The following is a 23587-nucleotide window of genomic DNA, read 5'->3' on the forward strand; positions in this document are numbered from 1 at the left end:
ATGTGATGAGCTCTGTTCAGCCTAGTTCTTCAGAAGCGTTCTTGACGTATCTAACCCAGCAAACTTTCAACTAGCTATCAAGACGAAGGCAGTCTAACAAAATGTTATTGATTTAACATTTTGTCAGAATGACAGTAGCCAACCAATTTAACAGGAGTGGTGTACTAAATAGGATTATTATTTTGGGGGGTTGTGGATTGACTACCTACCTCAATGAATAATCACAACCATTGTCAGGGTGAACTCTCAAAGTCGCTAAATTAACCTGAGTTCAACACCCTGGTAACTATGGCACAGTCTTGACAAGCTTAACTTAGGGAAATGTCTGAAGTATTTATGCAGTACCAAAACAGTAAAGTCGAAATGCAAAATAATAACAATTTCAAGCTGAATTAAAAAAGACCAAAAATTCAAATTTAAGTAACAAATGGACACCGAAATGAAAATCCAATAAGAGGAACCAGAGATATGAATTTTTAAACTTTTAAGTAGAAATAATGCCAAGATGCATTAAATGCTTATTATGGTCAATGGTATCTGTACCTAGGTGCAATATGATGGTGACTGTGATGGAGAGAGGGTCATATATACCAACTCGGATCTCCCTAGTCAAAGATTTTACCTTCTGATTTTAGACCTTTAAGTGCCTATCCCCAAGGACCTCAAGGGCGGCACCTACAGACACTCAGGGTGTCAAGCAGAGACCAACAGCAGGGTCCAGTCAAGGTCCAGTTGCCACTGATGTACTGGCCATTTCCAAGAAAGTCCTCTTTTAGCTTATTGTATCCCTGCAGCTTGAGCAGGAGGTCTACCTTTTGACCCCTTAAGTTCAGTTATTAGTCCTGGGTCCAAGATAGAGCAGACTCAGTCCTTTAGGGCTTTACTCACATCACAGACAGCATGTTAATTTCCCTTCTGATCTTCCTTCGGTGTAGGAGGTCTCTGAAGTGGGTGCCTGAAGGTGCCGCATTAGTGACTGGCATGAGCTAGTGAGTGTGAATGACTCCTGGGCATGCTCTAACCCAGTGGTTCCCAAGCTTTGTTGACCTGTGGCTCCCTTGACCTATTGGCCATTGGCAGCGGCTCCCCGTTATGTCACTTTTTTTCACGGGTAAGGGGATGTAAGCTAGGACTCAGGAGCACTTCCATTTTTCTCCCTAAAAAATAATTGGGATGAAGCTGATAAAGGGCTTCTGCGATAAGGACTTGTCATTAGTGACTTGGAGTAAACACTGCCATTAATCTGCTGCTGCAGGCCAATGCACAACATTTTTGTCACACTCTTCCTGCCTGCCATAGTGCTTTCTCCTTGTTCCTGGAAAGTTAAAAAAAGCACATTAGCATTTTTGATCTCAGATCCTGCAGCACCACAATTGGAAGTCCCACATATGACAATAGACCTGATTCAGGCCTCAAGGGAAGAAATACATTCTCCTGATTCTTTTTTTTTAATCCCAAACTTTCTTCTTAAATGTTGACATTTTTGTAATTTCATGATTACCCTCTTTTCCTGAGTAGCTGCAGAACACGGACAGAAGTAACACTCCATCATTGTCCTGATTGTGCCTGACCCTGCCTAAATGAACACGCTCTTTATTTATTAGGCAAGATGTCACGCTCTGGACCAAACCATTCCAGACGCTGACAGCTGTGGCTTCCATAACATCCCCACATGGCATTCCCACATGGGTTACTCAGAACTGCAAATGCATATTACAAGACCCTAGGAAGTTTGATTTTTGCACTGTGATTTTTTCTTTTTCATACTACTGTACGGCTCTGTTCCAAACATTACATCTTTAGAAAGGAGCAGAAGAAAGAGAAAGAATCGCAGTGCAAACAGTGCTTAATTTGAGCCAGTGCTTTCCACAGGGCTTCATTTGAGCAGGTGGTTTCCGGTTTTCTGCATCAGACATTTATTACGTGCAAAAGATACGCATGGGAAACGTGGAGGAAGAGAAAAACTAAAAAGCATCACAAAGGTAGAAGGTAGAAAGTAGAAAGCTGCATGAGTGAGCTGAAGGAGTAGGGAGTGTCTGTAAATGGATTAAAGAGGCCCAAGAAGGCTCGCACATTTAAATGCAGCATCCGCTTGTTTCAAAAGAGAGCTTTGAGCACTAGTACATTTTTATTTACAAACTAAGCACTGGGTTTGACGCAAAAGCAGCACAAACTTACAAAATATAATTATATTTTGTACGTTTGCGCCGCTTTTGCTTAAAAAAAACCCACAAATGCAGTGCACATTTTTCATAAACACGGGCCCTAGTTTTCTACATCAGGCATTTACTGGGAGCAAAGGCACATATGGGAAAGACGAAGGAAGAGGAAGGAAAAGCTCCACATTTGGAGAAAGATGCAGGAGTAAATTGAAGGGGCAGGGAGATGGATTGAATGGATTGAAGAGACCCAAGATGGCTTTAGGATTACCGCTGCCTCAGTGTTCTGTGCGTGCGTATTTAATTGCAGCTGCCGCGTGTTTCAGAGGAGAGCTTTCAGGTACGTTTTTATTTATAAATTATTAGACTCTGAGTGGAAACAATCAAACTTGATGGGTTTTACAATTTACTATGTAACACTGGAAAACCCTAACAAGTTTGATTTATTTCCACTGTGATTCTTTCTTTAACATACTACTGTTCGGCTCCATTCTAAACGTAACTTGTCTTTAGAATGGAGCCGCACAGTAGTATGAAACAAAAAGAATCGCAGTGCAGATAAATCAAACTTGTTAGGTTTTTGCAATGCTACGATGTCTATTGTAAAATCCATCAAGTTTGTTTTGTTTCCACTGCAAGTCTTTCTCTTTGATACTACCATGCAGCTTTGTTAGCTGTACAGTAGTATGAAAGTGAGACTCACAGTGAAAACAAATCAAACTTGATGGGTTTTACAACTTACAACATAACATTGCAAAACCCTAACAAGTTCGATTTATTTCCACTGTGATTCGTTCTTTTTCATACTACTGTACAGCTCCATTCTAAATGTGATGTATTTTTAGAGTGGGGCCGTACGGTAATATGAAAATGAAAGCATTTCAGTGTTCCTTAGAAGTGTGCTGCGTCCCTGGTGAGTTCTGATGGCGCACCATGGAGCCGCAGCGCACACTTGGAGAAATACTGCCCTAACCAATGGGGTAAAAGTTCCTCTGGCCAACCCTACCCACTTCAAGCATTTTAAAGATAGTGAGGGCCATATTTATACTCTGTTTGCGCCGGATTTGCGTCGTTTTTTTAACGCAAATTCGACGCAAAACAAACTCCATATCTATACTCTGGCGTTAGACGCGTCTAGCGCCAAAGTTCATGGAGTTTGCGTAATTTTTTTGCGTGGACACCTACCTTGCGTTAGGCAAGGCAAGGTAGGCGTTCCCGTCTAAAAAATGACTCCCAGGCCTGTGCGCCTTATTTACACTCCTGTGCAAAAATGATGCACGGGAGTGGGCGGGTCAAAAAAAATGATGTCTACCCGCGTTAGCGTCATTTTTTAACGCCTGCTCAGGGCAGGCGTTAAGGGACCTGTGGGCTCGGAATGAGCCCACAGGTGCCCTCCCATGCCCCCAGGGCCACCCCCTGCCACCCTTGCCCACCCCAGGAGGACGCCCAAGGATGGAGGGACCCACCCCTGGGACATTAAGGTAAGTGCTGGTAAGTATTTTTTATTTTGTGTGGCATAGGGGGGCCTGATTTGGGCCCCTCTACATGCCACTATGCCCAATGACCATGCCCAGGGGACAAAAGTCCCCTGGGCATGGCCATTGGGCAAGGGGGCATGACTCCTGTCTTTGCTAAGACAGGAGTCATGTTAATGGCGTCTGGGCGTCAAAAAAAAATGGCGCAAATCGGGTTGAGGTGATAATTTTGCCTCAGCCTTACTTGCCCCATTTTTTGACGCCCAAGCTCCATTTTCCCCTACGCCGGCGCTGCCTGGTGTGTGTCATTTTTTTTGACGCACACCTCTCCGCAGCGCCGGCTAACGTCATTGAATAAATACGGCTCCCGCATGGCGCTTCACAATGGCATTAACCGGCGTTAAATTTTTTGACGCACAACTGCGTTGGCGCAGTTGTGCGTCAAAAAGTATAAATATGGCCCCCAAAGTCTTCAGCCACGCTACACCTGGACTCTGAGAGCTGGGTGTGTTTGGGGGGCTATACTATGATAATCTTAGTGTCCTCTACATCTAACACTAAAATTATATTTGAGGCAGCCATGGTACCCACAACAGACAGGGACAAAAGTCTTTTAGAACAAAACAGGCGTTATCATAAACCAGACACTGGATACACAAGAATTGTTTTACCATTCTGTACCTGTCCTTTTAAGTGTGCCCCCAGTCTTATATGTAAACCTAGTGTACCTGTCAAGTAGGCTTTGTTACTGAAGCAGGATCTGACACTGTAATGTCAAAAAGGATGTTCACAGTCCCCACCAAGCATATTCTGGGAGGTTCAAAAGAGCCATCTCTGCCCATACAGGTTAGCCTTTTGTTTCTAATGGGGGGCATTTGACATCCTTGTCATGCCTATTTAAATACAATTTAATTGTCTGGGGGAAAACTGAGAGCATATGTAAATTAGCCTCACAGACCTTCAGGAAGGGAAAAGGTATCTTTCTAAAAGTTACTTTTCCTTACTATTTATTACAAATCTGACTTCACCACTACATTGGATTTTTATTAACTATTAAATATAACAGTTTAATTATTTGTCTAGCTAGTTTCCGTTACCGAGATACAGTATTAAGATTTTTAATCTGTACTCTTGTTTTGTACAACGGACATCTGGGCATGACACAGTGAAAATACTTTTTGGGTGCTAGTCACTGCAAGAACATGTTACATGTTAACATATTACTTGTCAACTGTGAACACAAAGAAAGTGAATGTTTTAGATAGTAAATTAGTCTGCATGTACTGCTCAATTCTTAAATATTTAATAATTTTCATTGTGTGAAATAAAGGACAAATGCATAAACCTAACAAGCAAAGATGTGTAAACCGATGATTGCAGGTATTAGGAACCTACTACTCTTAAAGGTGTCATCAATACCTGGAACAAATTATTATCACAGATTGTATCCGAAGTTTAATACAATTATTTGTGATGTATAAAAAATGGGGCATAATGCATGAGATTTGAGATCATCTGAAATGACTTCCTGGCTGCACATGAGTTTTACAAAAACAATTAATTAAAATAATATCACCTGTGGATGACAATTTTTAAATTTCAGTTTTATGTTTTGTAAATCACACATAGGTTTTCACACATCACTTTGTGATTGAGCATGGAAATGGCTGACCATGAAATTTTTTTACAGAATGCGGAACAGATGGTGGAACTGGTTTTTCCCACCTCAAGATGTTAGCATGTAACAACAGTGATTTTAATCCAAGGACCACCATGGGCGGCCCAGCCCAAACTAGCCTCCTCTAGGCTCTGACGTGCACATTCTTGACCCAGTCGTCATGGAGCTTGGTATTTAGAGTTTTAAACTGCTTTGAGAGTATAATAAAATGTTATGGAGTACCCTGAGGCCCGCAGGTTTCCCAGTGTATGGGATGCAAAACACTGTTTGTAAATGACACTTTACACATATCTCAGCCTTGAACTAGGAAGGACAGCACAATGCTTGCATAGCAATACCGGTTTTCTCATATGCATTTTGGTACATGGATCTCAAGAAGACAGTCACTTTAAATTACTCCTAAGTAGTAAAGTGTTCACTATGTGTTGGCATAGGCACTATATTGTATCTCTGGACATGTGTTTCTTGGCAGACAGATCCTCCAGATGTTCGTGATTTTGCTTTTTGCAAAATTAATACGAAATTAGCAGTGAAGCCTGATCCCCCTGAGTATCAAGACACCACACCAATAAAAGCAAATAAGCCTTGCAGTCATGGGCGTAGGAAGTGTGGGGGATGCAGGGGATATGTCCCCCCGAGATGTTGGAGTGGGGGCGACACGGGGGACAAGGGTGGGGGGGACGAGGGGACAGAAGAATTTTCCCTTCTCTTCTGTAATTCGCAGGGTCATTACCGCATGAAAGCACTACCTATACTGGCCCTGCACTTGACCTGTGACCTGGCTCCTGGACACTCGCCCTCTGCCCTTTTGTTGTGCTGCAGCACACAAGGGATTCTTTCTCACCTTGCCACCACAGCTGCCTGCAGTCTGCACTTCTGAGAACAAAGGGAGAGGAGAGGCCCTTTGTTGATTGCTGTCTGCATCCCGTCCCTTCTGAGTCCTGCCCTTCCCTTGAAAATCGAACCCTGACGACAGCAGCAAGATTTGAGAAGGTAAGGAGGTTTGGGTAATTAAATAAAGTATTGCCAAGTAACTCCCTTTACTTTTAAATCCAATGCTGTGTTGCAGAGTATCTCCCTTTCTAAAAACAGTATTGTTGAGTTACTGTTAGATATGAGCAGGGCAGGCTTTAGCACGCTAGTGGCACCCTGTGCGCCAATGTTTGTTAGGGCCCCTCTTTCTGTCGCCTCTCTCTCACTCTCTTCTCTCCTCTGTCTCCAGCTTGCCTGCCCCAGTGCTAATTATTGTCCCCTAAGTTGACATCCTGCCCCCCCCAACATTTCGGTCCCCTGTCTCTCCCTCAGCCTTCCTGGTATTTGTGAAAGCCTGCTCTGAAGGCCAAGGGCTGTCTGTAAATCTCATTTCCTACAAATGGACTCTGGATGCGAAGCCAGCACTGTGGCAGCTCACAGGCTTTACAGGACTTCACAGGCTGTGGTGGAAAAGAGCCTGGCACTGCTGGATAGACAGCGGAGAGACTAGCACACAGATGGGGTCCCAGGAAGGACCAGATAGCCTGAGAGATGGACAGGGCTAGGTAAGGCAGCAGGGCCGGCTTTAGGGCGATGCAACCGGTGCCGCTGCACTGGGTGCTGACTTAGGATGGGGTGCTGTGTTTGTAAGTATATTGTGACTTTAAAAGCACCTGCTGGGTGTTCCTTGCCACTAACAGTTTTCAGGCAACAATAAAAATCTCAACATAATTCCAGTGATTAATGGTCTTCCTAGAGAGAGATGGAAGTTTTGTCTAGTCGGAGTTTTGACTCATCATAGCGTACAGGGTTACTATGCCTGCTACAAAGAACGTCTACATGCAGATCACAAAGTCTATATAATGTGAATAGGTCAGTGGATTACTGCTTTTGTCAGATGCAGGAACGTACCCTCTTTTTGACATGGTTACCCCCACTTTTTGCCTGTTGTCAGTATGTTTTGACTGTGTTCACTGGGATCCTGCTAACCAGGACCCCAGTGCTCTTTCCCATTAAATTTGGTTGATTGGGCCACCCCCCCCCCACATTTGGCATACTGGTGCCCCCTATAAGTCCCTAGTACATGGTACCCAGGACATTGGGGGACCAGGGATTCCCCATGGGCTCCAGCATGTATTATGTCACCCATAGGAGCCCATGTAAACTGTGTCTGCAGGCCTGCCATTGCAGCCTGCGTGAAAATGTGCATGCACCCTTTCACTTCAGGTCACTGCACCAGGTCACTATAAGTTACTCCTATGGCAGGCCCTCCTAGCCCAGAAGGCAGGGTGAAAGTAACTGTGTGTGAGGGTACCTCTGCAGGAGCAGAGGTGCCCCCACAAACTCCAGTTCCATTTTCCTGGCCCTCTTGAGTGCGGGGACGCCATTTTACGTGTGTACTGGACATATATCACTACCTATGTCCAGCTACATAATGTTGACTCCGAACCTGGGCATGTTTGGTAACAAACATGTCAGAATCATACCCCAATCCTATTGTCAGTATTGTTTGTATAATTCCATGCACTTTGGGGGCTCCTTAGAGGATCTCCAGCATGGCTCCTATCAGCTTTCTAGGGTTTTCCGGGCAGCCCATGCTGCTGCCACCCCTCAGACAGATTTCTGCCCTCCTTCTGCTGCTTGACGAGCTCATGCCCAGGAAGGCAGAACAAAGGATTTCCTTTGGAAGAGGGAGGCAACACCCTCTCGGTTTGGAAATAGGTGTTAGAAGGCTTGGGAGGGGTAGCTTTGCCAAGCTAATGGTATGCTCTGAAGGGCACATTTGGTGCCCTCCTTGCATAAACCAGTCTGTACCAGTTCAGGGACCTCATCCCCTACTCTGGTGCGAAACTGGACAATGGAAATGGGCGTAACCACTCCCCTGTCCATCACCACCCCAGGGGTGGTGCCTGGAGCTCCTCCAGGTGGCCACTTGATTCTGCCATCTTGAATCCAAGGTGGGCAGAGGCCTCTGTGAGCATTTGAGTGGCCGGGTCAGGCAGGTGACGTCACAGCCCCCTCCTAGGTGGTCTCCCTGCTAGGTGACCAATCCCCCTTTCTGGGTTATTTAGGGTTTCCCTCTTGGGTGGGTCCTCAGATTCAATGTGCAAGATTCCAGCAGGACTCCTCTGCAATGTTTGCTTTGACTTCTGGCCACTGGAACCGCAACTGGACTTCACAGGAACCTACAATCTGCAGCTCCAGCAGCGACTTCACCCTGCAACATTGTTTCTCCTGCTCCTTCCAGGAACTGCAACAGTAGCCCGGATGTGCTTCCTCTAAGGGCAGCAAGTCTTCAGTCTGCATGAGAAGAAAGAAGGAAAATTCCTTGTAGTGAAGGAGCCACTTACCTGTATCCGCAGGCACCAACTGCAACAACGACTGGCTGCGTGGATCTCCTCTCCTCCTGAGCTGCATGGATCCTGCATCAGGGGTGATAGTCTGGAGTGGTCTCCTTGGTTCTCTCTACCAGCTGTCCAACTTTGGAGTAGGTAGGTCCTTGCCTTCCCATGCAGGACAGTACCCCCATGCACCGTGCCTCTTGCAGCTACCAAGGCCTGTTGTTATCTCCTCCAAGGGATCTTCAGGCTCCATGTAGCCCCAGCCCCCAGCACTCTTCTCTGTGAAGCACAGCCCTCAACGTGCTTCGCCTGCGATGTGGGACCTCTCTTCAGGTGTGCTGCGTGGGCCTCTCTGCAGCTCGTGGCCTCCTTGCCTGTAGGTCTTCTGTGGGGGTTGCCTCTCCTTCTCCAGACTCTCTGCCTTGCTGAGGGTCACCTGGGACTCCTCTCCATGGGTTGAGTCCCCCTGGACCTTGCTGGTCCCCCGCAGCTCCACTTTTGTCCTACTGCAACATTTGCCTTTTCCAAGACTTGCTGATGGGTTTTCCACAACACAGACTGACTGCAATTCTTCATCCGGTGGGGACATCGACTGCATCACCTAGGAACTCTTCTTCTGCTCCAGTGCTGCATTGCTGACCGTCTTCGTCTCCCCGTCGACCAACTCCTGCATCCACAGATGGGTGGGTCGTGGCTACTGCCACGACCAGACACTCCTTCGTAAACTGGATTTGGTCCCCTTCTTTTCCAGGTCTTCCTCTTCCAGGATCCACCTCTAGTTTCTTGCAGTCTTGCCTGCATTTTGCAATGTCCTTCTCTGAAGTCCTTTTTGTTGGTTGGGGAAAAACCAGTAACTTACCTCTTTTCTCCTGGTCGCTGGGGGGCATTCTGGTACTTATCTTTGGGGTTTCCTAGTTCCTGCAGCTCCCCTCTACTGATTCCTTCCTTGCGTGGGGAACCGGCTTTCACATTCCACTTTTTAAGTATATGGTCTGGTCCCCTCTAGGCCTTCAGTATTTCCTATTGCTTTTCACTGTTTTCTATTGCTTTTTATGGCAATTTCTGATTGCCACTGTACATATAATAGTGTGCTACTTACATCCTATTGGAGTATTGCCTATCTGGTGTTTTAGTGTTTGTGTTACTGTAATAAGGAACCTTTATTTTCGGAACACATGTTTCTTTCGTGTGCTGTATGACTACAGTGGTATTACATGATCTTTGCATGTGTCCTAGATACGTCTTGGCTGCTCATCCACAGCTACAGACACTGTCTACACTTCACTAATAAGGGGGTACCTGGACCTGGTATAAGGTGATAATACCATAGGTACTCACCACACACCAGGCCAGCTTTCTACATCAGAGAGCTCCTTTTTTGTCCCCTGCAATTTATAAATTAAAACTGAATATAGAACAATGAGCAATGAACTCATCAAAGAGCTGCATGCAAACATCAAGGTATAGATTAGAGTGATATGATTTCCCCCCACTTTTTCATTAACTCAATGTTGCAAAACAAGTTAATTTGAGCGCAAATCAATTGTTATTATTAAAGAGAGCCCCCAACCATGGTGTTATGTTTTAAATTCTGAGTTTGCACTTCTCCAGATAAAGCACTCTTAAACTATACCTGCTACCAGTATGGATGACCTATGAACCTACACCTTGTAGTCCTCTGTCTTATGTAACATTTCATATACATTGATTTACACATATGTGATGATTGTCTCTGCGTAATGTCTGTGTGATGTAAAGTGCTTTGACACCCTAGACTGGTATGAGGGCTGAATGATGGAACAACACATGCGTATATCATGCATCCCTTAATATCACGGTCTCAATAACAACCGTGTCCTTACTACTCATGCCTTTACAACAAATTGCGCTCTAAAGAATGTTTGGTAAAGGAACATGCGTGGTAAATTCTCCCCGCCCTGCCCCCTTACACCTGATACCACACTCCATCCTGCCCAATCAGTTAAAACTGCCCCTGCCCTGAGCCCTAAACCCCCCCGCCCTGAGCCCTAAAAGTAACCCTGCCCTGTCCTAAAAACTACCCACTCCCACTCTGAACCCTAAAACCTACCCTGAACTGCGCTAAAAGCTACCTTGACGCCCCTGCCCCCTGAACCCTAAAACCCACCCGCTCTGTCCTAAATACTACATGACCGCCACCCTGTACCCTAAAACTTACCCCACCCTGTCATAAAAAATACCCCGACCCTACCCTGTCCTAAAAATGAACCCAACCTCCCACCCTAAACCCGGCCACAGCCCTACTTACCTCTCTCTCCTCTGCTTCTTCCTGTTCCACCCGGACAGCTAGACCGCTCTCTATGCTGTAACCACACATATGTGTGGCAAAGACATGCGTGGTAAAGGCATCCATGCTAGCCCCATATTTTTGGTAATGGCAGCATGGTCAATGCATTGCATTGCGTTGATTGCGTTGTAAGCAGTGCTTTAAATGGGCCGGTACTCTCCGGTACTGAGTACCGGCACTTTTTTATTTTGAGAGGGAGAGTACCGGCATATCTCAAGAAAAATGTAATATTTTTAATTGGAGAGTACCGGCACTTCTCAGAAACAAGCAGGTACTCTAGTACAGAGTACCTGGACTTCTATTTTTCCATTTAAAGCACTGGTTGTAAGGGATATTTTTCAGTATGAGTGGTGCTATAAAACTAATGAAATGCATCTGAGAGAGAGTGGTGATGGATAGTAGTGAGGGAATCCGTGGCAGAGGTGGTCACTGGGGGACGGCAACAAACAATGTCGCACAGGGCGCCACCAGCACTAAGGCCGGCCCTGTCAGACAGCACAGCAGTTCACAGGAAGGCAGCAGCACAGAGGCTGCCACTTGACAGTCAGACAAGGACCTAGCAGCAATCATAGGCCTTACTGGCCTTCACAGGCCGGCGGGAGGCCAGAGACTGACACAGCCTGACTAGAAAGAAAGCTCCCAACAGGCAGCACAGGAATCGACAGGAAGCACTGCACCCAGCAGGCAGTGCAGGCCTCTTAGGACTTTACACAGGCGAACAGCAGCACAGAGAATGTCGCTGCCTAATAGGCAGCCAAGAACCCAGCAGACAGGGAATTGCAGGCCGCACAAGACTCGACTGGAAGCAACCGCCTCCCCCCATCGACCCCCCACGGCAACCCTTCTGGGTGCAAACTGTGCAGGGGGCCCACCTCAAGGTTGTCCCTGTCCCCCCCCCAGAAATGTTGTGTCTCCTACGCCCCTGCTTGCAGTATGTTAACACAGTGGCAAAGGCCAAGGGAGTGTCAGCACATTTGAATTGTGTAAAAAATAAAATAAACAGCTGCTTTCTGAAACTATTTTAAATCGTCAAACTTGTTATTTCAATTTAAACTGAACAACTGCAGTGGTTGATATTTTTTTCCAAAATGATAAAAGAACATTTTTCATATAAGTGCTCTGGTTTGCGCCATTGCCTCCTGTTCCAATATAGTGGGTGAGTAAATAAAGTCAATTCAACACTACACAGGGCTTAATAGTTGGAAAATGGGGAATACTTGCTACTGAATGAATGGGAAAAATTAGTGGGTTAAGGGAGAAATGTGGAGAGTTCGAGGGAGGGACATGCACCCACCAACAAAAGAGTAAGCACATCTGCACTTCTATAGTGAGTTAGATAGGAACCAAAACAGTAGTAAATGTATTCCAACTCAGAGCTGGAATACCTTCAACACCACACATGACCAGCCCATGGTACTGCAACACACACACACAAAAAATAATGAGGGAAGGGACTTAAAATAAAAGCCCGTAGGAACTAATGTTCAATTAAATTAACTAACTTCAAACATCTAAGTACATTTATTTAGAAACAATTTATACATAAAACAATTAGATGAATATATAAAATATGTCAAGTTTTTTCAAATAAAGTAACTATTTATAAATAATTACATTTATAAAATTAATTCTATAGCTAACTTTTAATACTTTTCACTACATATTAAATACATATATTTTTTTTAATTGTGGTGAGCTTTTTTTTACATCTTCAGAAAAATATCTTAAATTGAATTTCATCCATTCAAAATAGTTAGCTCTTTAATACTAGATAAAGGTTTATATTAAAATGTAAGCTAAAATAGGTTTAGATTATTTAAAGTTTAATAAACTTTTAAAGATTTCTCTGTAATGTACCCTAGGAAGATCTCTGCCCCAAGGGAGGACATAATCCCCATGTGTGAAAAGTAATAAGTAGTAACACTTCTAAATTAGGCTCTACCCCCAGATTAAGGAGTTGGAGACATGCAAGTCTACATTTTTGAGACACTTTACACTTGTAAACGGTGAATAGCCAAAAGTCGTAAAGTTACTCAAAAGTATGAGTAAATTTACTTGTAGTAAACCTACACATGTGATTTATCTATGTGAATAGGGCTCTTAGAGTGTAACCTCTGCGGTTTGAAATCCAAGAGTGCCTACTCAGTCTTTTGTCCTTCAGTAGCTAATTGGAATGCTACAGATGTAAGTAATGAAAGTCATTCTCCAGACTGTAAAACTCAGTTGTCCACACCAAGATGTCTCATAGGTTGGTTTGCACATGTTCCATAATGGCTATTGTGCTAGTTGTATGAATACCAAGATTAGACTCCAGCTGTGACAGTGGAGCCATGGAAAGAGCGGCAAAGTGGTTCAAGACCTTAGCTTCTTGGAGATGTTTGAGGCTAGGTTGCGAAGGAAGTATAACAGTTATTGCTATTCAATTAGTAGGAATGCCCTGTCAGTTATTTTCTTTTTAGGGGTGCTATTTCTTATTATTGTAAAGATAAAGGGAGAGTGACACAACAAAATCAGGTTTCTACTGTAACAGTCCTACCATTTCTACCCAGCTAAGGTTGGATAAAATTACGGACCATGGGCCTTTTAACAGGTAACCTATGTCGGATGTGATAATTATCCCATCTAATAAAGTACAACACAGAGAAGTTCAGAATGTATAAGATACGCTAATTATCAACTATCACAACATTTTGGGGAATAACATGCAGATTTTGGTGTTTACTGCACCAAAACCTATTTTTTCTCATAAATACTGGGAAAAATCTGCTTGCTTACTCTGCTGACATTGAACAAAGGGTGTAATCTTATACAACCATGTTATTATGGGAGCACTAGACATCGAACCACTTGTTATTGCAATCTTTCCACAAGTGCTTGTGCAGGGATCACAATTTAGCATACCACTTTTAGCCAGGCTCAGTGTGCTTTCTGAAACCATGGGCACATGAGATAACCCACTGCAATCACTTCAATGATATTTTCAGTGCTTTAATGTTTTCCAGCACACCACAGATAAGTCGGAGTGAAATATTTGTGTGGCTGGAATGCAGAGTATGTGGTGCTGGAGTTCTTGTAGTCATTCATTTGAATGGGAATTAGCATTAAGCTAACTGCTTCCTGAAGGTGAGGAGGGTAGGACAGCAGTGGAGGTTGTATGCCAGGGTGGATTGCAACTTTCTGCTTGGTTAAGGATTAACGCTGTATCAAAATGGAATGAGCAGCCTATTGTGCCACGCAGTATCACAAACCTTATCCTTTTCACCTTCTTAGTAGTGGCCTTGAGTGACTTGAACAAGATAGCATTAGCAGGCTTGGACAGGAAGCTTGCGTGTGCAGCTCGGGTAGCAAGGTTCGTGGTACATGGGAGATATGGGAAATACCTAGCTTGGTCAGTAGGCTGTTGCAACATTCTGAAGAAGTAGGGCATTAACTGCTCATATTGCAGGAGTATGTAGGCATCAAGGCTTCACCCAGATCGTTAACTTTCTCAAGAATGTTGGCAAATTGCCAGTTTTGCTTAAAGTCAGATGCTGAGGGCTCAGCATTTATAATGACTTGGAGACAAAGGATTTTCACATAATCCTGTAGGCTGAAGGGAGGGCAACTTAAGGCATTTATTTTGTCCCTGTGAGACAAGCCTCCTCAGAAAAGTGTGGAAAAGCACTAACTGTATATGAAAACTCTAGTTTTATGGAGGTTTGTGTAAATGGAAGCAAACAGTCTTGGAGGAGACTAATTGGAGTGACTTCCCGAGAGACAAATTAATTGACTTGTTGGTGAAGGTTAAAGGAGTGATTTCCCAATGGGGCACCAGTCAAGGGCACCAGTCAAGGGAGATACTGATGTGTTATAGTTAGCAATCAGCATTAACTACAGTGAGGTTCTGGATGATCCTGACCAAAAGGCTTCAGTAACAATTTGAAAAGGAAAGGCAATGCTTTGTTGGATACCTGATGGGATTGGTTGAAAAGGTTTAAGAGATGTACTGCTCTAGTAGCAGTCAAGTGTGTCTCCTGGTTAGGGAATATTCACAGATACTTCTCGTTCCTCTTCTTCCAGGGTCAGGTGAGGAAGTTCTGTTCTGCCAAAATGGATTTGTGTACATATCCCTCAGAGGTTTATTCATTAACAAGCTGCCAGTTACTCCCAATCATAACATGGTATGGGATGATGAGGCAGTAGCCATTCTCAATCAGATGTAGAGTGCACAGTAAGAAACCCTGGTCACCCAAGAACCATTCACTGACAAACATCAATGAAAAGGATGGTGGATATCCAATGGATTTTAATGATTGTCAATGTCATTCGAAGGAAACTACAAGGTTAGTTAGAAACATTTGCACAGTAGTACTGCAGAGCTTTTTTCAAATTGTGCAACAGAGGTTTACCCCAACACCTCCCCTTTTAAAATTGACAGAATCTTTTGGACAGAGAGACAGGCATCCAGGGATATTTTTCTTTGGGGATAGTCATGGGAAGCAGAAATCCCAAATTGTTAAAAGAAAAGGATTAGCCCACTAAGCCACGTGAAAAAAAGATGACAGACTGATTCACTCTAATCATTAAATGTGCCAAAAAATGCAGCAATAAACAGAGCCGTGCTGCATAACTTCATTTTTTTTGCAGCTAAATTTTAAGATCAATGCTGCAGTATCCTGAGGGTCAACCGTCACTAATAGGTCTGTTTGCGGGTGCTTGCAATTTTGCTCAATGTCTCTTGCATTAAGTACCACATCATAGCCCAGGTGCATCACACAGATTTATCAGCCCAAAAGCTCCACAAGGACCTCTCAGGCCTCCATTAGTCTCATCAAAGGGAAACATCAGCCCTTCTCTTAAAATAGTAGGAGGACTGTATACAACTGGGATCATTTCTAATTTCTGAATGGGCTGCAAACATGAACAAATTATTAAAATTAGTAATCACATAACGTAGATTTGTATTGCGTTTTCTCTTGCAAAGGTTATCTGTGTAGTCAAGGAAAAATATTTGTTTAGCAGTTGCTTTTCTCTCTTTGTTTGCTTGAAGCTATGAAATGTAAGCAACCTTGTAGTCATGAGAACAAGCTGATGCCCATGACTATGTTCTTATAAATTTAAACATCATTCATTTTTCTTTTATATTTTATCCACAATGATTCGTTTACATTTCTATGTGTGTGTTAAACAAAAAAACTCACCGAGTGACTCAATATCCTTCAATGGATCTACCCCAGGGGATAAGATAAAAAACACCGGAGTGGCTGGGCTGCTCTCTTCATATGATTTTGCCAGATCAGTCCTGGTTTCTTCCACATATTTTGAGCCCAATTTCTCCTCTATAAAGTTTCTGTGGGTAAAAAGTACACATCTGTGATTGCGCAAATGTTACATTTTTTGCAGAGCAAATAATTTTAATTTGATATCCCTGATGCATCTTCCTTTTACCTTGAAGATGACTGAACCCTTTGAACTTTTTCCTCTAATAGTCCAATGTTAGTAGTCAGATTCTCATAGGCATTTGTGCATGAAAGTAACACTTTGGTTTTTATGTAAATCCATTTACGAGTGCAAATAACTGATTCACAAACTCCAGAGCAAGAAATTTGGAAATGTACACTAGTAAGCTAAATGTGCATACATGTGCCCCTATCGTGAATTCACAAATAATTTCAAGGTTTTGGAGATAATAGTCTGAGGAAGACACATTCCCTGGCTGAAAATGGTTAGAGTTTCACTCCCGTCGGTGGTGGAAGTAATTAAGGGCCCGATTAGGAATTTGGTGCCAATAGGGCGGTGGGGAGCATATCTCTTAGCCAGCAGCCTGCCCACTACCATATTATGATGTTGTTGCCCAGCAGGACAGTGGACAAAGTGCAGCGATATTGGCTCCGGCTCTAGGGGAGAGCCGAGGCCAATGTGCCACATTGTCTGCACCACCGGCACAGTTGGAATGCACTCTGTTGTCATTGCAGACATTGACCATTCCAACTGTTCTGATAGGGGGCTTCCACACTGTCCATGACATGGGCATGGGAGGTCCAGGGGCCCCTCTGTATCCCCATCTCTGCCTTTCTGTCAGCCTTTGCATGGTGGAAAGGCAAGTCATGATCCGCTCTGCTCTGCTTGACCATGGCTTCCTCCACCTCCAATGCATCAGGATTCCAGATTCTGGCCGTGGTGGCGGTCTTGTGGCAGTCCGACCACCAGCATCCAGATCGGGCAGTCGAACCACCAACGATACAGCAGTCGGACTGCCACTGTGAGTATGGCGGTCTTAGGACTGCCATACTCGTAATCAGAGCATAAGTTTATAGGGTTGGAAAGGGTGCTGAAAATGCACAAATTTGATCAGGATATAGGGTTGGGGTTCACCACAGAGAAACATGATTCTTAATGCAGAAAGGCTTTGCATGACATTTCCACATGGGAAAATGTGCACCTGTACATTATGAATGGGTAAGATGATTATGCATGAGTACACATGAGAGAAGGTGTCAGTCCTACTTCTGAAGTGCTCTGAGAATTCCCAAGGTCAGAAAGGTAAATGTTGTGAATCCATCTGGATAATTTTAGATTTTTTTTTAATCAAGTCTTATATATTTAATGTACCCATGAACAAAGTTTAAACCACTTCTAATATCATTAGTTGATTTTCCAAAAGTGAAGTAACAAGTATTTGCTTTCTGTAGAAAGCCAGAAGGAAATACACATCTTTGCAGGAAATGGTTTTTTACTTGTAGAATAAAAACCTTTTTACAATTGAAGTAGATGGAATCAGAAAACATGGTTCATATCCCAATTTCTTATGTAACCATGTTTTGATTTCTTAGAAAATTGATTAAATTCAGGTTCTTGTGCCTGAGTCTCATGGTCTGTCACAATTAGAGGTATAGCACACACAAAATTAAAGTGGATGTTTGTATTACATTTAGATATATAATATGAAGAGAATGGTAATAAAAATAACAAAAAACAATTTAAGTGAGATTCAACATATGAATATTTGTAATTTTCTACTTTCACTAGTAAATTAGTAATGGTCAGATTTACAAACAAGCACTGGCAAAGCCAGTAGGTCGGGTTTTGTCCGTCAGCCTTCTGGCAACATGTGTTTTGTCATTGTTTTTGTAAAATTTGGTTTTTGAAGAATCTTCCGGGCCCTCATCAATTTAAAAAAACAAAATACCATCGGCTAAATGCTAAAATGCTTTTGGTCTAAAAACAACTCAGACCTTATGATTTTTAACTCCCTGGCATTGGAGGGAACTAATGTGTATTTGGGGGTGCTACATGTGAAAGGGAAGCATATCATAAGTCATAGTAAAGTCAGCCAATGGTGTACAAGAAAAAGGTGAATGACACAACAACAGGCTAATGGATGAAGTCTGGCTGTAAACCCCTATAAGTAGGGATGTTATACACATAATTTTAGTGAACTCAAAAGGCCTTGTTTAACACTTACCTAAAAAAGCCAAATGGTTTGCCACTGGCTTCTAGCTTCTTGTCATCGGCAAAGAAAGAAAGAAATAAAGCAAGAAAGAAAGAAAGAAAGAAGGAATAAATGAGTGAAGGAAGGAAGGAAAGACGGTTGTATAGATAGATTGAGCATTCTCATTAGCTTATATTCAGAGCTCATGTGAGCTGAAGGCAAGAAAGAAAGAAGGGAAGGAAAAGGGGAGAAAAGAAGGAAGGAAAGGAAAAGGGAAAAATGAACTAAACAAATAAGGAAAAAGAAGAAAAGAAAGGAAATGAAAGAAAGAAAGAAAAAAAGGAGAAAAGAAGGAATGAACAGAAAAGTATGAAGGAAAGAAGAGAAAGAAAGAAAGAAACAAAGAAAATGAAACAGAAGAAAAGAAGGAAACCTTCCTGGTAGTGAAACATTCAAATTTGCTTTTCGGTAATGCAAGGACTACCACTCCCACAGGATAACACTTCACTTGCCTTATTACATTTAATAAGCTGTAACTTCAAATTGGGAGCAGGTAGATGAGTTTGCTGTCTAAACGATTGTAATTAAAAGCCCTCTATAATTGTAAAGACAGATTTTTTATCACAAAACTGAAAATTCCACTATCAGAAAGTTGGCATTTTTTTGTCTTAAACATTTGGGGTCTACTGCCCATATCCTAGGACACATGACTACGTGTAGCTGGCAATTGGTCTTTGTCCCAGACAGTGAGACAAACGGAAGACAGGTGTCATCAGGATGGGCCACTCTGACTTAACCAAGGTGAGGAGCTATCACCTACTACACTTGCATTTAACAAAGGCTCTGCTTGAGCACTCTGACAAAGGGCTTGACACTGGTCTACAGTGACCCCTGACAAGCTGGGGCCAGGACAGGGAGAAAGGAGATTCCTGACACCTCAGGGGGTGGAAACCTGGAGAAACTCCCTCCACTTCAAAGTGGACAATAGATATAAATATAAGACTCTTTGACCAAACTCTCCAGTACACTTCTGGACCTGTGGACTCTGCCAGGAACAAGGACTGCTGTGCTGCTGAGAGGACTGTCACTCTGCTAGACTGCTGGTCTGAAGAACAGTTGCCCTGCTGTGCTGACCTGCTGCACTCTTGCCTTGGCGAGAAGGACTGGACCTACATCTGTTGATCCCAGGACCCCACAGTGACTCCAAGGGTTAGTTGGCTGTCCTCCTGACTAGAGCCTCACCATGACAAGAACTTTTGTACCTGCTAGAGCAGGGCTCCCCTCCTCAAACAATAATCCCAATTTCTTTAAATCTTAAATGTGAAAATGTATATTTGCCCATTATTTTTCCTCATGTGGGTTTTTAACTGTTTGAAATGGGGTTACTGGTTGACTGGGGTGTGAGCCCTGGTCATGCAGCACCTACAAGTCAGACTTAACTTAGAGGCAATGTGACAAGTACTTGCGCAATACTTCGAACAATAAAACAATGAAAACATGAAAACAGATGAAATCATCCCATTCCTGGTTAGAAAAGAGTTGATTTTAATAAAGAAAAAACAAGGCTGAATGAGAAAAATTCAATCAGTAGAACCACAGTTATAAATTTTTAAAGAATAAAGTGTGAAATAGTGCCTAAAAGAACAAAGAGCCAACTGTGGCTATTTGGTCGCATTGGACTTGGTCAAAGTTCAATCTACAGGCTGACCGCGATGGAGCACAGGTCGGATACAGTCCCAGATTAGTCCTGCTGAAGTCTTATCTTCACAAGTTTTGTGCCAAGAGCCCTGTTTGTGTTGGAGCAGGGAGCAAAGAGAGCATTGGGGGCAGTTGGCAGAGTGGCGCGAAGAGCAGGTCAGGCATCACGGATGGGTGGGCTGGTGCTTCCCGTTGGCAGTGCAAAGAGATGGCCTGGAAGCAGCTCACACTGACTTTTGGTTTGAGCGGCACAGTCATGGTGCAATGGCTCTATTCGCAGTTACAAAGAGCCCAAAGGTTTGATTATCAGAGTCCGTGAGCCACTCTAAGTGTTGAGGACATGAGGTACCACATGGGGGTGGTCTGAAACTAGCTGCAGATAGGTCCAGGGGCGGATTCAGAGGCTTTTATGTTCCTGAGGCTCATATCATGGGGCCAGCAGACTAGCCCTTGGAGTAACTCTGGGGTCCTGGGTTTAAGAGGAAGTTGCAGGTCCAGTTCTTCTTGACCAGGCAAAAGGGCAGTAGGTCAGCAAAGCAGGGCAGCAGTTTTTTAAAGCAGCAGTTCAGCACAGTGACAGTCCCTGTATTAACAGGTCCATAAGTGTACTGAAGTGTTGGTGTCTTACTTTTATACCCTGGTTCTTGAAGCTTCGAGACAGTGGCTTTGAAGTGCATGTAATTCCCGCGTCATGTGGATAAACTTAACAAGCTGTGGGCGTGGAGATTCTTAACATGTGTAGACTTCCAATTTCAACTTATTTGACTGAAGCTGATATTTCGGGCGCATAGGGATGGAAAATCACGGCGGGTTCGGGAACGGCGTGGTGTACACTGACATTCACATGTGCCGTCCTTGAATTGGGCAGATCGGCTTGCTGCATATATTGTTTGCACATCAGTGACTATTTTAGATTGGTCTAAAAGTCTTTCACAAATGGAGAATTTAAGCAGCCATATTTTGGGACAGTTACTAACATCATTTTGGAACATTCTCCACATCGGAGGTAAGTGAGGGGAAAAAACAATAACAAAGGACTCTGGGGGGAAAAAGGCAGAAGAAGATTAGTTGTAGGATTAATACATTCCAGAGAAGTTGAAGTTGGGGGACAGCGTAGTTATAGAACAAAGCTTGGATGAAAAAGTATAAAAGTGTGTTGATAAGGCTTTTTCAGCATTGGCAAATCAATTAGGTAAGAGGTTGGAGGACTTTGGGGAAAAATGAGTGCAACCATCCTTTTCACAAGGTTATAGATCCTCCGGATTTCAGTCTTAAAAATGTTATCCTCAATGTCAGAGAGGAAGAGGATGATCTTTGGTTGACAAAAGAGGCGCACATGGTTTATTTGGGAAGAGCCCCTTTGTGTACTCCAATAAAGCAAGGCAGCAGACTTTATAACAAGATGGATGGAGATTACCACAAACTCATGGGTTATGGAAACAGTTCAGGGTTACCATATGTACGTTGTAAGTGTACCAGTACAAGTAAGAAGGCTGATGGCTTTAAGCTTTAAAAAAAATGTATAATGAAATTGGTAAGTCAAGCAGTCAAGGAGCTTTTGAACAAGGGACCAATAGATAGATCTGAAAGAGATTAGAGTAGATTTGTAAGCAATATATTTTTGGTGGAAATGACTGCAAATGGAACAAGACCCATGATAAATTTGAAAGAATTGAATGATTGGGAACAATACAATAATTTCAAGAAGGAAGGTATATATTTACTGAGGAACCTTCTAAGGAAGAGAAAATGGCTGATACATCTAGATTTAAAGGACACATAATTGACAATCCTGGTATGTCACGAACACAGGGATTTTCTGAGGTTTCAACAGGAAGAAGTGATGTGGAGGTTCAGTTGTCTCCCGTTTGTTTGACATCACCTCCATGGTGTTTCACAAAAGTGATGAGACCAATAATGGCTTGGCTGAGGTCAAGAGGGGATGATATTCTTGTCTTGGCAGACAGCAAGGAACAAGCACAGGAGCAGACAAAGCAGTTCAAGTATGGGAAGATCTGGCTTTCATTCTGAACAGAAAGTTGTGTTTGGTACCAAGTCAGGAGATGGTATTTTTAGGTTTTCAGATATGGACGTTGGAATGTATGGTTGATGTTGCTAGCAGAAAATGGTGAAGAAAATTCACAGGGAGATCAGGAGAATGATGGAGAGCAATTTGTTTACACTTTGGCAGCATGGATTTTGGGTTTGTTGTTGGCGTCAGTTTAGGCAATTTTCCCAGCCCCTTTATACTAACTAGCATTGCAAAGGTTGAAGGCACAGTAACGTCAGAAGGTGATAAGGTATTTATGGAAGGTTCAGTTGAATGTGGACACGAAAGTAGAGTTGGAGTGCTGGGTAAAAAACTAGGAGGCTTGGAACGACAAAGCTATTTTGGAGAAGCCTCTGACATGGTAATAGCATTTGATGCCAGTCTCCAAGGATGGGGAGGGAGATCTGTCTCTTTACAAAGGGGGAGTGGTCTTTAGAGGAAAAAGATATGAATATCAACTACCTGGAGTTGTTGGCAGGGTCATTTGCTGTAAGGAGTATTGTCAAGGACCGTGCTAGGTGTTGTGTGTTGTTAAAGACGGATAATGGGTCTGCAGTAAGATACAGAGAAATTTTAAGGCATGGGCAAAGTGGGCTCTGGCCTAGCGCCCCAGGCTTTCAGGGGGTCCCTGATAAAGGCATCTCTGTTCTGCAGAAAGTCTTGCCCTGATAACCTTGAATAATTCTTAAACTGATTGTTTTAAATACTTTTTTCCTTTAATTTTAATGCAGATGATGTGTAAGAGTCTATTGCAGTCAATTTGCTGAGAAATGTTGTGTTTATGTTTCATGCAGCATCCATAAAAAGACTTACTTTTAGATCAAACTAGGACCTCACATATGAGAAAGCCAGGGCAAGCTTGTCACAGAGATTATTTGCAATGCTATTAGTCAGCTTTTGCTGTTACAATATTGAAAAAACAGTCACTATTCCTGAATATCAGATTAAAGCACATTTAGAATTTGGCACACTGGTGCACTGTCCATGGCCTGGCCAAAGAGGAAAAGAAAGAGCTGAAATGGATCATAAATTCAAAGCTACTCTGAACAGGGGCCCCCAAAATACATTTGGCCACGGGCCCCCAAAATCCTTAAGATGTCCCTGGTAAGATGTGTGAACAGGCTAGGTCCTCATTCGAAAGCACTGGCAGAATTGGCAAAATAATTGGAGAAATTTGAAGGACACCAGCAACTGCATGCTGGACAGGGAAGTAGTCTTGGAGAACTGGTGGGGTTCATTCAAGATTGATTTGTTTGTAAGCAGGAAAAATAGCCAGCTTTAGTTGTTTTCATGTTTGGAAGCCAGACTTGGAGGCAAAGGCAGTAGATGTGTTCCAGCAGCACTGGGAAATGGCAAACAATTACGAATTTTACCTTTTGCCATGATTCAGAAACTGGCGGTGAAAGTGAGGAGAGATCTGGCAGAATTAGTGCTGGTAGCACCCTTTTGGCTATCTAAGGTGTGGTTTCTGGAAGT

General features: G+C 43.2%; 1 protein-coding gene across 1 annotated transcript in view; it reads right to left on the reverse strand.

Moving 5' to 3' along the window:
* The window catches only part of DNAH11 (dynein axonemal heavy chain 11), a 2866633-nt gene that overhangs the window by 192937 nt on the left and 2650109 nt on the right, over positions 1–23587 (reverse strand). Inside the window, exon 72 of the mRNA XM_069211469.1 lies at positions 16133–16281. Within this exon, the coding sequence (XP_069067570.1) occupies positions 16133–16281 (149 nt within the window). The remainder of the gene's footprint in view (positions 1–16132; positions 16282–23587) is intronic.

Source organism: Pleurodeles waltl, chromosome 10 (genome assembly GCF_031143425.1).
Source record: "Pleurodeles waltl isolate 20211129_DDA chromosome 10, aPleWal1.hap1.20221129, whole genome shotgun sequence".
Classification (NCBI taxonomy): Eukaryota; Metazoa; Chordata; class Amphibia; order Caudata; family Salamandridae; genus Pleurodeles; species Pleurodeles waltl.